The sequence below is a fragment of the Phalacrocorax carbo genome, chromosome 5, assembly GCF_963921805.1.
Source record: "Phalacrocorax carbo chromosome 5, bPhaCar2.1, whole genome shotgun sequence".
Classification (NCBI taxonomy): Eukaryota; Metazoa; Chordata; class Aves; order Suliformes; family Phalacrocoracidae; genus Phalacrocorax; species Phalacrocorax carbo.
In genome coordinates this window covers 33,142,357-33,155,986 of record NC_087517.1, presented here as the reverse complement: position 1 = coordinate 33,155,986, position 13,630 = coordinate 33,142,357, and the positions used below count along the sequence as shown (strand labels likewise).

The following is a 13,630-nucleotide window of genomic DNA, read 5'->3' as shown; positions in this document are numbered from 1 at the left end:
GGTATGTGTCACATTCTTCAGACACATATTACTGGCATAATATATAGCCATCCTACACATCAGCTGTGAACAAACAAAACAAAAAAGGTAACTGCCAAACTTCATAATGCGAGTGAGACATTCTGATTCAAAAAGAACACTGAAGCACGTGACCAAGTTCATATTTTACCTGCTAAGGTTCAGCTCTTAAAATTGGTGATACAGTTCATGTTCCTATACATACTTTCAGTTTGCAATTGTCAAAATTTTAAAATAATTTAAAAATTGGGTTCATCAAAAAGGAAAAACATCATTCAAAGATAAGGAAACTCACAAGATAATGTTAACAAGAGCACTTCTGAAACTTTCATGCTTTTTTTTCAGGTGACTGCTGCTCTGCAACATAGAAGTTGATGGTCCAGCACCTGCTTCGTTATCTCTAGAATCCTGTATCTTGTGTCTCTTGCATCTCACCTTCAAATATCCTCCTTGCAGAAAATACATTTTGAAATTAGATTTTTAAAATGTTCAAACGTATCACACATGTTGATGTTTCTGAGAGGTTTTCTGTAGTAGTACTAAAAATATTAGACTTACCAGGTGAATACTCATTTTTTACAGTAAACTCCTCTGGCTTATCATATTTCTGTTCTTTGCTCAGATGGAATGAGGGACAAGTCTGCTGCCACAGTGGTTTAGACCTTGCCTGGGATAAGTATTTTATATTTTAGTTTTACACTTGTTGTAGGTGCTCCTAACACATACGTCAAGATTTCTTGAACAGAGTTAATCAAAGAAACCGTAGCCTAATATACAGGGATAAGGCAGCATAAAAATCATACAATAAACTACTACTTATATGTTGCCCTCAAATTCTAAATATCCAGACCATTAGAGAAAAGCATGTTAAACATATATGTAATATTTGTAAATTCTCTACATTTATACCTTAAATATTTTCAAATTTGTTCAAGTATTCCACTTTCAATGTTTTTTGAATATTGAAACATGAACAACGCTCCACATACAGATACAACACGTAGTGCAGACAGAGAGAACACACACCTCAGCATATATTTGAATGAGAACCATGGTCTTCACATAACCATGTTATGACACAAATTTGTAAATGAAAGCTTGCAAAAAAAGCCAAGAAAACTACCTGAGACAACTGTGGTAGTAAGTTCAGTGTTCTCTTTGCCAACTTTCCTTTGCCACTTGGATTGGGCTAAAAAAAAAGAAATTACAACTAGACATCTGAATTACATTAAGATACTTCTAATATTAGACTTCCAGGAGTACTTAAACTTGTAATCTAGCTATAATTCCTTTTTATCTCTTCTAGAATAATTTTTACACATATAAGTTCATATCACTTATCCTATTTTTCCTAGATTGTTTCCATGCGAAATTCAATGTTCTTAAATGTCTTTGAAAAATCACAGCTCTGAAAAATTAATTTTAGGCTGTGAACCATTTATGATACCTTTTTGTCAAGATATACATTAAAAGCATTACAAGATACCATGAAATCATAATAGACAACTAATTTTTTGATTCCTGTCATTCAGTCAACATTTAAAACATAAAATGGTCCTTTTTTTCTAATCCATGACCTCTCATTTAAGAGTGCCCACTATTCTCTTCTTTTCCACAATGCTGATCCCTCAGCATCAGACATTAAATCTGTCTATCCAAAAGCATTCTTTGACCTTGCCCAGGACTCTGGCTAGCACACTTTCCTATAAACAAACAAGACAATCTAGAGCCAATTTTAAATAATTTTGCAACTAATACAACCCCCTTTGGCTATTATTCTACTTCTCCTGTTTCACACCACCAACACCACCCCCAGCATTGCCCGCACTGACTCTTCCCATGCAGCTGCACTTGCATGAGTACTGTATGTCTATGCTACAGCTGTCCTCTTTCTGCTTTGCATCATATGCAAAGGCTGTAATGGAGGAAACACACAAACCACAGAAAGTTTGTGTAGACATACCTGAGCTACCCTGAAATAAGTTGGGTTGGCTATCATTTGCAATACCATTGCTGTGTAGATCTCACGAGTTTTAGGCACTTCACTATTTATATGGATTTTGCAGTCAAGGATAAAGTCTGACAATTCCCAAATGAGCCAAAAATCAAACCAGGCTCCAAAGAAAGCCTCCTTCAAAATACAGAAATTTGACAGCAATAAAATAGGCTTAGACATATTATCAGTTGTTAGCCACCTTTTCATAAACTATTCTGTGGTCCAACTTGTCAAAGGGGAGCAAACTCATTCCAGCTCTAGGGAGTTCTTCCCCTGAATGTGATGGGGAGGAACTCCTTGACTACCACTAGCTGCAAGAGGGAGACATACAACAAAATGTTTTAAGTATCTTGTCTCAAAATCAACAGCACTACTCTTTTAATGAACAAAAGATCCCTCCTCCCCCTTTCTCTCCCCAAATGAGATTAAACACATCTGGCTTACCCTTGAACAGAGATCAAAATGCCTGGTGATTTAAAACACTCTGTACACCAAGTGGGCCAATTATGATATTTTTAATCTAGCTTTTTGTCAATCACAGAAAGGGCGACCGAAGACTTGGCCATAATAACCACCTATCTATTTCAGTCCCTCATTTAATGCTTTCGCCAGTCTATCTTCCAGTTAGGTGTGGTCCATGTGCAAGATTTTTCACACCTTGGAATTCCAATGCCCATATGAGTCTCAGTCTGCAGTGACATAGATGATGAATTTATTTCAGCATAAATGAGGGAAAAGCAGTGTCATAACCAATACAGAAAGCTTTTTGCGACAAGCCTGCTTTTTGGTAACTGGAGCAGTTGTATCTCTACTGGGAAAATATTAAGCCATTTGTGTCTCTGTAGTCTAACATATTCAACTACAAGAAAATTCTTACTATAGACCGCATAACAGCTGCTGGTTTTTTGTTATACTAGCACGAATACATCTCTTAATAGCATGTCTGCACTGCATCATAAAACTACTGCTTACCAAGCCAATAAGCCCATAGGAGGCAGTGTAGCTTACGGACAGAGTTTGGACTGGTTTGGACACAGCTGTATATGAACATGCTATGATAGAATCATATAAGGAGGTAGGCTGAAAAGGGCCTCTGATTATTCACTTTCCTTCTCAAAGCATTACTAACTACAAAACGTTAGGTCAGATTACGCACAGCCTTGTCAAGATTTGAAGTCCTCTAAAGCCACTGCTTCTCTGGGCAACCTCCTCCCCTGCTTGATCAACTCACCGTGAAGAACGTCATCCCTATGCCTAGTCGGAACTTCCCTTTCCGCAACTTGTGAGCGTTGCCTCTCCTCCCACTGCTGCACAGTGCCAAGAGGAATCTGGCACCATTTTCTCTCTGTTTCAGGCGCTGGAGGATAGTAACTACATTCCTCCACCAGCTGCTCTTCTCCAAGCTGAACACATGCAGTTCCCTCAGGTTCTCCTCATACACCAAGCACTCCAGCTCCCTAGCCATCTCAGTGGGGATATGACAACGGACTCTGCTTTGTCAACAGCTTTACAGCTGCTGGACCAGAGCTGGCTCAGGTAAGTCACCTTAGGTAGTTCTGAACTTTATAGACACACTCTTTGTTCTCCGTTGTCTTGCATAATGAGACTGAAATATAGAGCTCATTGTTTCTCTAGTCCAGATTCTAAAGCAGATGGTGAATGCTAACTACTACCCTCTGAAGGCAATGGATGGAGAAAAAAAATCTTTTTTATAGGAGAAAATAGCTTTGTATTCCTGGAAGAGTATTATCTATTTCTCTCAGTAACAAGGTCCACAGTCTTAATCCTTAGACTCCTGATTAAGAAAAAATAGTAGAAGCCTGGGTGTTTTTACAAATAATAGGGCTACAAAAATTACTAAGACTATAGCTTGTCTTCATATATATCATTACATAATTCTGTTTAGATTTTCTTTTGTTGAAAAACAGAATTCAACACCACAACTTATACCTCTTGGCCACTGGTACTGATGAAGTCAGTGTTGAAATTAGTTCCACTGAAGACAGTGTCAACGTTTTAAAATATTATACTACAGACTTATTAGTGGCAATAAGATGTACTGAAAAGAGTCCTGGACAGTGAGGACTATCTCAGATAGTTTGAGCAGCCCACTCACAGCTTCTAATACGCACCTCAAGAAGAGACACACCCCACCCCCCCAAAAAAAACCCCAACTGGTGAACTTTTAATTCACTGAAGGAAGTTACTGAATGATTTCACTTAAAATATCTCACACATTTCATTAGAGGAAAACAAATCTGAATGAGGACATTAAAACCAAGAGACTAAAAGAACAGGATTGACTTAACAGGAGAACAACATGATTGAAGAGGGCAGGCTCTTCCTTATAATTACATTAACCAACTACAACCCAATCAGGCCACTAGAAAAATAATACAAATTAGTATAGGTTAGTGACCAGTGATTTAAAACCACATTCATACCTAAAAGCTTCTATTGGGATTTGACTTCAGCATTTAAGCTTCCTGCAATTATGGAAATAACAGAATTAATTAAAACCTCTCATACTCTATGTTTAAATAAAAACAAAAAAAAAATGGGGAAAGGGCTTATGACATAACATTTTGTACCAAGCCAAAGACTGAAATTAGTTTCTGTGGTTTATAATGGGCTACCTATAGAGGAGAGTTACACTCTCTGAAAACACTACAGGAACAAAGAACAGCCCAAACCAAAACTCTCTGTTTCATTTTGCACTGCTAAAGTAACTAATCTGGGCAGCTACAAGGAGGACTACGTTGCTTCTAAAAAACCTGATTTAAGGAGTTCACAGCACAGATACCACGGTTTTTCTAGAAGTATCAGTTGCAACCAGCCTGCAACATACGGGACAGTGTACTGAAGCTTTTCTCCACAAACACGGATGCCCAACTAGGCCTCCAAAGCAAGTGTCAGGGATAAAAAACGTGATTTCAGAAGCTTAATTCAAGTTTGTTATTTATGGTTTAAAAACCGCTTTTCAGATCAGAACAAGCCTCCCTCCGGTAGCCGGGTCCACCCGAGCGTGAAGAGCGAGCGCTTCCCCAGCACCTCCCCTCAGTGAGCCTCGGCGCCTAGTCCTCCCCCACAGCCCCCACCAAGGCGAGGACCGCCGCGGCGCCCCCAACCCGCCAGAGCGGGGGCAGAGCCGCCGGCTCAGGAGCTGCAGAGCCCCCTCAGCCCCGGTACCTGCGCGGTGCCCATGCCGGCGCGGAGGAGGCAGCGAGGACGCCGTTGCCTAGCAGCACGACCGCGGCCGTTGGGCACCGCCCTGGCCGCGCGCACAGCCAATCCCAACGGCCGCGGCGCGCGGCCCACGCTGCTGCCACGCCCGGCCTCTTGCGGCGAAAGGGAGGGCGGCTGGTTGCGGGTGTTTCCTCATCCTCCGGACTTGTACCGGGTTGCGTCAGCAGCAGAAAACGGGGTCCGGGGGCGGGGGCGCACGAGCCAGAATCCGCGCAGGCGGGAGCGAAACGCCCGGAGCTCAGAGCCCGCTTCCTGCCCCCGTCAGCTCACAAAGCCGCCCCTGCGCGTGGCCGCGTACCCTGAAGTTTCAGGCCGGCTGCCTGCTCAGGTGTTACTGATCGAAGACATGCAACTGACTAGCTGATCAACAGGGAAGGGATTACACCTGTGATGGCTGTTTGTAAGCTATTGAAGTTGTTTGCAGCTACGGCAAGCTAAATTTCAGCTTTGCTGTTACCTCACCGCGATTGTCTCCAGTAGAAAATGCTTTGAGGCCTGCCAATTTCAGGAAAATAAGGGTAGTTAAAATTGCTTCGAGTAGCATGTACCTTGCACTGCTGCTCAGGCAGGCATTCCTTCTTACCTTTTACATTAACTGATGTGTATCAGTAAGTGCATGCAGCTGCTTGGTTTTAGGCAAAGTAGTGAGACGTGTGCTCCAAGTAAACATGCAAAAGAACTCAGCTGTGCTTGCAAAATCATTCTCAATAAGCTTTAATGGCTGGACTGGGGTGCCTAAAAGACAACAGCAACCACAGATTTTTCAGGTGCCACATCGTGCCTCAGCTCATCTTGTGCACAATAGGCATGGTATTTAAATAACCTGCCACCCCCACTCCAAGTCAGTAAATTAAAGAATAAAAGGAAATATGAATAAAAATCTCCTTCAGTTTCATTGGTAGTCAAAGGGTGTATCCTCCATTATGAATCTGATGCTTTGACCAATGTAAATAAAATACTGGTATGGTTGGTATGATTTTCTAACACTTTGCTGTGACCAGGTTTGGATTTGAATGGGACCTGAAACAGCTGTTGGCATGTTAGGTACTTTGTGAATTTTAAATGAGAAATTTTGTTACGTTTTCACAGTAGCAACACATAAAAGGTAGCGCTACAGTTTACAGTAGAGTTAGCCTGCTGGAAAATCCCTGTAAATGACCTCTGATTCAGGCCTGTAACCAACCTTGTGAACTGTACATAGAGCACTGTAGGAGTCTATATATAGAATTCTAAACATAAAAGCCACTTTGTTAAAGTACCCCATGCGAAGGACCAGTAGGGTGTTTTTGGTTTATGCAGCTGTAGAAAATTCAACATCACTTGGAATTCCCAGTGCATTTTCTAAAACAGTACCAAAGCCTGGTTTTGATTTTGAAATGAGAAATGCCCTCATACTCAACGTACCTGAGGGAGATTCAAAACAAGCTGTATGCTGTACTGGCTATAACGTAGAACAGTCTAGCTGGAAAACATGCAAAGGGAAATCCTTGCTATTTCTCTTTAATACCGAGTCATTGAGCTATTAGAAGCTATACCCATACACTGTTGGGTGTTGCAATTCCTTTTGCTCAAAAGCGACATTTTGTTTTTTCATTATCTGGTTAGGAAACTGGAAATAGCATACCTGCTTGTACTCTTCAGAGGTGGAAAGACACAGTTAGGTTACTAATATTAGGAATGTTGTAGAGAAAATACATTTTTGTGTATATAGTACTTTTCATTGTTGGAGAACTGAGAACTTATATATTGCTGTTTATTCTTTTTCCCTTTTTCCCCACGTCATTCTTTTCCTACAGTGACCAGTTAAACACACTTTATTTACATAAATGCAATACCAGCTGACTTTAATCAGCTTTTCCAAGGCCATAGGAGGACACAGCAGAAAAAAATGGTTTACAACTCAGTTTCTTGCCTTCCTGCGTTTGGTCAACATCTCACTTTCATCTGAAATTCCATAGTCATACCTAACAAAACAATCTAAATCTAACTTCAGAGATAAAAATAAGATCAAAAGAATAAAATGGCAAAAGGATGAAAAGAATCGAGTACACACAAATATAAAGTGACTACTTCTCATCAGCCTCTGTTTTAGAACTGTACTAAAAGTAATTTAAAAAATGGAGCAGGCTATTAAAAAAAATCCATCATTACCAGCCAAAGTCAACAAAACATAGGCATTCAGTATTCAGTTCATCTACTGTTACGTAATAAAAAGTTTATCAAAGGTTGGAGCATCAAAGCAACAAAAAAGGACCAAGGACGCAGTGAAATTAAATGCAGGGAGGAAAAAAGGCCACAGGTAACATCTTTATCACTAAGTTTTCGTTTTCTGAAAGATGCAGTGATATGGGATTTTTAATTCCACCTTGATGCCTCTGTTAAATTCTGGAGGGCTGGTAATCAAGAATACATTTTTTCACCCTTCAAACAGAGCCAAAAGTATTAAACAGTAGATAACAATGTGGCTTACCGGATGGAATTAACAAAACTTAAGCCAAAATACTATGCACAGTGAAGTATTTTACTGGCCAGATGTTTTGCTTTTAATGTGAAAAAGTGATCCTTTCATTTTTAATGAAAATACTTTCTGGCATGCTTTGTATGTTTTGATTAGAGCAAATCAGTAATGTTTGAAAGTACAACAAATATAATAACTCCTGTGTTTACAAAAATTAAAATTCTCATATTTGTGTACTGCTTTAAAAATAATTTCAGGAAGGGATTTTTTCCTTCCCCAGGGGTTTCAGATGACAGACTAAAAAACATTAACTAACATGAAAATGGAACAAGATGTTTGAATGCAGTTGAATCACAGAATGGCAGGGGTTGGAAGGGTCCTCTGGAGATCATCTTGTCCCACCCCCCTGCTTGAGCAGGCACACCTAGAGCAGGGGGCACAGGAACGCATCCAGGCGGGTTTTTAACATCTCCAGGGAAGGAGGCTCCCCAGCCTCCCTGGGCAGCCTGTGCCACTGCTCTGGCACCCTCATAGGAAATAAGTTTTTTTCTCATATTTAGGTGGAACCTCCTGTGTTCCAACTTGTGCCCATTGCCCCTTGTCCTGTCATTGGGCACTATTGAATTGGGCCTAGTCCCATTGTCCTGACACTCACCTTTTTGATACTTATAGGTATTGATGAAATCCCCCCGCAGTCGTCTCTCATCCAGGCTGAATAAACCCAAGTCTCTCAGCCTTTCCTCATAAGGGAGATGCTCCAGCCCCCTGATCATCTTGGTAGCATTCTGCTGGACTTGCTCAAGCAGTTCCACATCCTTCTTAAACAGGGGGGCCCAAAACTGGACACAGTACTCCAAACATGGTCTCACTAGGGTGGAATAGAGGGGGAGGATACCCTCCCTCGACCTGCTGGCCACACTCCTTTTAATGCACCCCAGGGTATTGTTGGCCTTCTTGGCCACAAGGGCACATTGCTGGCTCATGGTCAGCTTGTTGTCCTCCAGCACGCCCAGGTCGTTCTCAACAGAGCTGCTTTCCAGCACGTCAGCCTCCAGCCTGTACTGGTGCATGGGGTTGTTCCTCCCCAGGTGCAGGACCTTGCACTTGCTTTTGTTGAATATCATGAGGTTCCCCTTGGCCCAGCTCTCCAGCCTGTCCAGGTCTCACTGGATGGCAGCACAGCCTTCTGGTGTATCAGCCACTCCTCCCAGCTTGGTATCTTCAGAGAACTTGCTGAGGTTACGCTCTATCCCTTAATCCCCGTCATTGCTGAATATATTAAACAGGACTGGACCCAGCACAGACCCCTGGGGAACACCACTAGTGACAGGCCTCCATCCACTCTGCTCCATTGATCACAACCCTCTGAGTTCTGTTGTTGAGCCAGTTCTGTGTCCACCTCACTGTCCACTCATCCAACCCACACTTAGCTTGTTTATGAGGATGTTATGGGAGACACCATCAAATGCCTTACTAAAGTTGAGGTAAACAATATGCACTGCTCTCCCTTCATCGACCCAGCCAGTCACACCATCACAGAAGGCTATCAGGTTGGTCAAGCATGATCTTCCCTTGGTGAATCCATGTTGACTATTTTTGATAGCCGCCTTGTCCTCTACGTGCCTGGAGATGACCTCCCGGATGAACCGCTCCATCACCTTTCCAGGGAGGGAGGTGAGGCTAACTGGCCTATAGTTTCCCAGGTCCTCCTTCTTGCCCTTTTTGAAGACTGAAGTGACATTTGCTGTCCCCTCCAGTCCTCAGGCACCCCTCCTGTCCTCCACGACCTTTCAGAGATGCTGGAGAGTGGCTCAGCAAGAACATCCACCAGCTCCCTCAGCACTCGTGGGTGCATCCCATTGGGGCTGATGGATTTGCAAGGATCCAGTTTGCCTAGGTGATCTCTGATCCAATCCTTCTCAACCAATGGTAAGCCTTCCTTTCTCCAGATTTGTCCTCTCTTCTCTGGGGGCTGAGATGCCTGAGGGCCAGCCTTAGCAGTTAAGACTGAAGCAAAGAAGGCATTCAGTAACTCCACCTTCTCTGCATCCTGTGTCTCCAGGGCCCCTTCCTTGTTCAGGAGTGGGCCCACTGTGGCCCCAGGCTTCCTTTTACTGTGGATATATTTAAAGAAGTCCTCCTTGTTATCTTTGACAACCCTTGCCAGATGGAATTCCAAGTGGGCTTTGGCCTTCCTTGTTGCATCTCTGCATATCAATAACATTCCTATATTCCTCCCAAGTGGCCAGTCCCTTGTTCCACATACTGTGGACCTCCCTCTTCCATTTGAGTTTCTTTAGAAGCTCTTTGGTCATCCATGCAGGTCTCCTGGCTCCTTTGCCTGACTACTTCTTCCTGGGGATGCACCGATCATGAGCTTGGAGGGAGTGGTCCTTGAATACTGCCTAGTTCTCTTGGACCCCCCACCTTCCAGAGCCCTAGCCTATGGGATTCCTCCAAGCAGGTCTTTGAAGAGGCCAGAGTTGGCCCTCTTGAAGTCCAAGGTTGTAACCCAACTTGTTGCCCTGCTTCTACCATGCAGTATCCTAAACTCAGCCATCTCATGGTCACTGTAGCCAAGGCTACCCCCAACTCTCACATCTTCAACCAGCTCTTCCTTGTTTGTTAGGATAAGGTCACACAGCACATCTCGCCTCATTGGCTCCTCCACCACTTGCATCAAAAAATTGTCCTCAGTGTTCTGCAGGAACCTTCTGGATCGTGCATGGCTTGCTGTGTCGCTTTGCCAGCAAACATCAGGGTGGTTGAAGTCCCCCATGAGGACCAGGGCCTGCAACTGTGAGGCTACTTCCAGCTGTCTGTAGAAGGCTTCATCAACTTCCTCTTCTTGATCAGGTGGCCTGTAGCAAACACCCACAACAGTGTCGCCCATATTTGGCTGTCCCTTAATTTTTATCCACAAGCTCCCAACTTGTTCTCCTTCCACTCCAAGGCAGAGCTCGATGCATTCCAGTTGCTCCCTCACATAAAGAGCAACTCCCCCACCTCACCTTGCTGGTCTCTCTCTCCTGAAAAGCCTGTAGCCATCCATGACCACATTCCAGTCATGCGAGCTATCCCACCATGTCTCTGTGACTGCAATGAGATCACATCCCTGAGACCGCACACAGACCTCTAATTCCTGCTGTTTATTCCCCATGCTGCATGCGTTGGTGTACAGGCATTTCAGAAAGGTGCTTGAGCACACAGGTTTCCCCGGAGGGGTGTACGAGGACCCACTACAGCTATGCAAACCCTTGAGGTGGTTGGTCTCCTGGCTGCCATCGCATGAGGCCACCACGGCACCTTTATCACTGCTCAGGTTGTCCTGTCTTATTCCCCCATTGTGTGTGATGGCATTAGCAGTGCCAGTTTGTCCCCCTCCCGCAAAGTTCCTCAGTTTAAAGCCCTCATAAAGCTTCTTAAATGCCTACAGCTCATCTCTCAAAGTTGCCTTCCTAAATTGCTCCAGCATTTTCTTCAATCTCAGCTTAACATACTGGAACTTATTCCCATGTAATACCCTTTCTTGTACTCCACTTTGTCTAAAACCTCTTTTTGTCTCTTTTTTTTTTTCTTAAATATGGGTGCGTATATCTGTTTTTAACTTCTCTCACATTTACCCTTCATGGACTCACTACAGTTGTATATAAAACAAGTGATCGATCTCACATTGTAAAAAACCTCTAATGAAGCAAGCAAAGCTTTCTCATGGAGGCTTCTCATAGCGGGTAAACTGATGATTCATAATTTATAATGATTCCTGTAAAGGAAAAGTATTAGTCATCAAAATTCAAGTTTAAGGGTTTTAAATCAAGAGTTGATACTTAAACTCTGTTAAGTTCACAGGCAGGACTTTTAGACAGCACTTAAAATGCAATTAGACACATTAATTAGTTCAAAAAGATAATTAATTTAACACTTCAACTCACCATGAATGGTGAGGCATTACGCTTTAGGCAAGTTTTCAGTGGGGGGAAAAAAAGCATACATGTCTCAGTTTAAAAAAAATCTAGTCAAGACAAAAACAAGTCTGTATGTTTTCCTTGTATTCCTTATTTTTGCCATACCTAGACTAACAATATGGAAGAACAAATAAGTAGTGGTTTTGTAAGAAAGAAGTAATTCCTATGAAACAATAGAAAATTTCCCCCCATTCAAAAAAGATTTTCTTCTACACACTTTATGATCTTTATTAAGTCAGGTCCTGTTTTGCATCTCGATCATGGAATAATTAATGCATGAAAATAAAATGAAGACAGGACAAATGGTATTTTCCTCCCTAAAAGAGTGATAATTGTTTACATATTGTTTGTAAAAATCATTCTTGGAAACATGCTGTGCTATAAGAAGCGTGTGTCCACTCATATGAGTCTTCTGCTCGTATCACAATGGAACTACTGACCGTCGAGGAAAGATCACTTTGCAAATTGTTTTAGAACAGCCACCACAGGAACACCACATAGGTACAACACAATGCTACAGTTACTGGAACATGGAAAAAATTTTAAAGATAGTGGAGAGATCTGGGGTCATCTGTGTCAACAGAAATAAAGCAAGTTACAGGCCAGGACTTGTATGCCCTTTTCATCCTCACAGCCACTCTGAAAGAACACCAGAATGAGCTTAAGCACCTATCAGTGTCAGTTTAAAAAAACAAAAAGGAGCCTTTATTTGCTGTCAAGAATATCATAACAGTAAAGGAAATACACATAATATGTGGTCAATGTAGGTGTGCTGACTTACTGACTCTGGATGCAAATGTGTGTGTCACAGGAAGTCTCTATTCACACTCTTCTCAAAGGTGAAGTCTTCACTTCACTGGAAGGCAACAGTTTTGTCACAGGTGTCAAAAATTGTCCTTTATCTTCCTGTTGTGTTGTGAAAGCAACAAAAGCTAGCACTGTCACGTGAAATGACTGATGCTTTGAATACTTTATTTATTAGAGCTAAGCAGGTAAGAATTTTTATGTTGTAATTCATGTACCTGCTTTTAATTAAGAAATGTCATCATACTCTTATGCACTGGTGGGTGACTCAGCATGTCAGCTTTGTAAGGTTACCGTTAGTTTGGTAGACTTTGTACACATTGGCTCATTCTGTATCTTGCTCGCTTCTCCAATGCTGCATGGGCTAAGCAGTATTTTCCAATCTGTCAGCTGCCAGGTTCTTAAAGCACAAGATGATTGGTTTCTGAAATGAACACACATTAATTGCATGCTTTTATCTTGCCCCAATTTTACAGTACATTTTTCCAAGCATAACTTACCTTACTTGGCAAGAGTACAAGCACAACTGTCCTGGTAAGAAGATGGTCAGCTATTACCTAGACCTTGCATTTTTCTAACATGTCTCCTTCCTTAGAAGGCCTTTTAGAAAAGACAGAAATTTCAAGTTGTCTCAAATCACTACTAGTGTTAAACAGAACAGTTTTTCTTCTAGACATCTTAAAAAATAAGAAAAAATTTTAAAAGGCAGCAGTCTTGATAAGAACCTTCAATGCAGGAACTATAAATATTCAGGCAATTTCTGAACTTAATGCTGCAGGCAACTGCAAAGCAAGCACATGAACACACTATTTCTTTCACTAAAATTAAAGCTCATTTGTGCATTTCTAACAATGAGAAAGCTTTCATTTCCTCAATGAAGTGCGCCTTTGTAGGAAACATTGTCCAGGCCACAACAGGCTACCACCTCTTCTGAGTGTAATTTCTTTTCTAAAGGAAAATTGTGTAGGTTTTTTTTAAATTCAGCCATCTACTTGAAGATGAAACAAATGTACAATTAGTGCCCTAGGGGACTATTATACGTAACAAACATTCAAGTTCCTTTACATGGTCATTCAGCAGAAGCCACTGGAATTGAACATAAAATATATCACCTCAGTAAATATTGCAAGACATAACTAGACC

At 42.0% G+C, this 13,630-nt stretch overlaps 1 protein-coding gene across 1 annotated transcript in view; it reads right to left on the bottom strand.

Moving 5' to 3' along the window:
- DNAH7 (dynein axonemal heavy chain 7) overlaps positions 1–5,451 on the bottom strand; it is a 122,247-nt gene extending 116,796 nt beyond the window's left edge. Inside the window, exons 1-4 of the mRNA XM_064451976.1 lie at positions 5,204–5,451; positions 1,142–1,207; positions 577–685; positions 314–467 (exon numbers count right to left, since the gene is read on the bottom strand). Of these exons, the coding sequence (XP_064308046.1) occupies positions 314–467; positions 577–685; positions 1,142–1,207; positions 5,204–5,218 (344 nt within the window). The 5' untranslated portion in view covers positions 5,219–5,451. The remainder of the gene's footprint in view (positions 1–313; positions 468–576; positions 686–1,141; positions 1,208–5,203) is intronic.
- Positions 5,452–13,630: the final 8,179 nt, after the last annotated feature.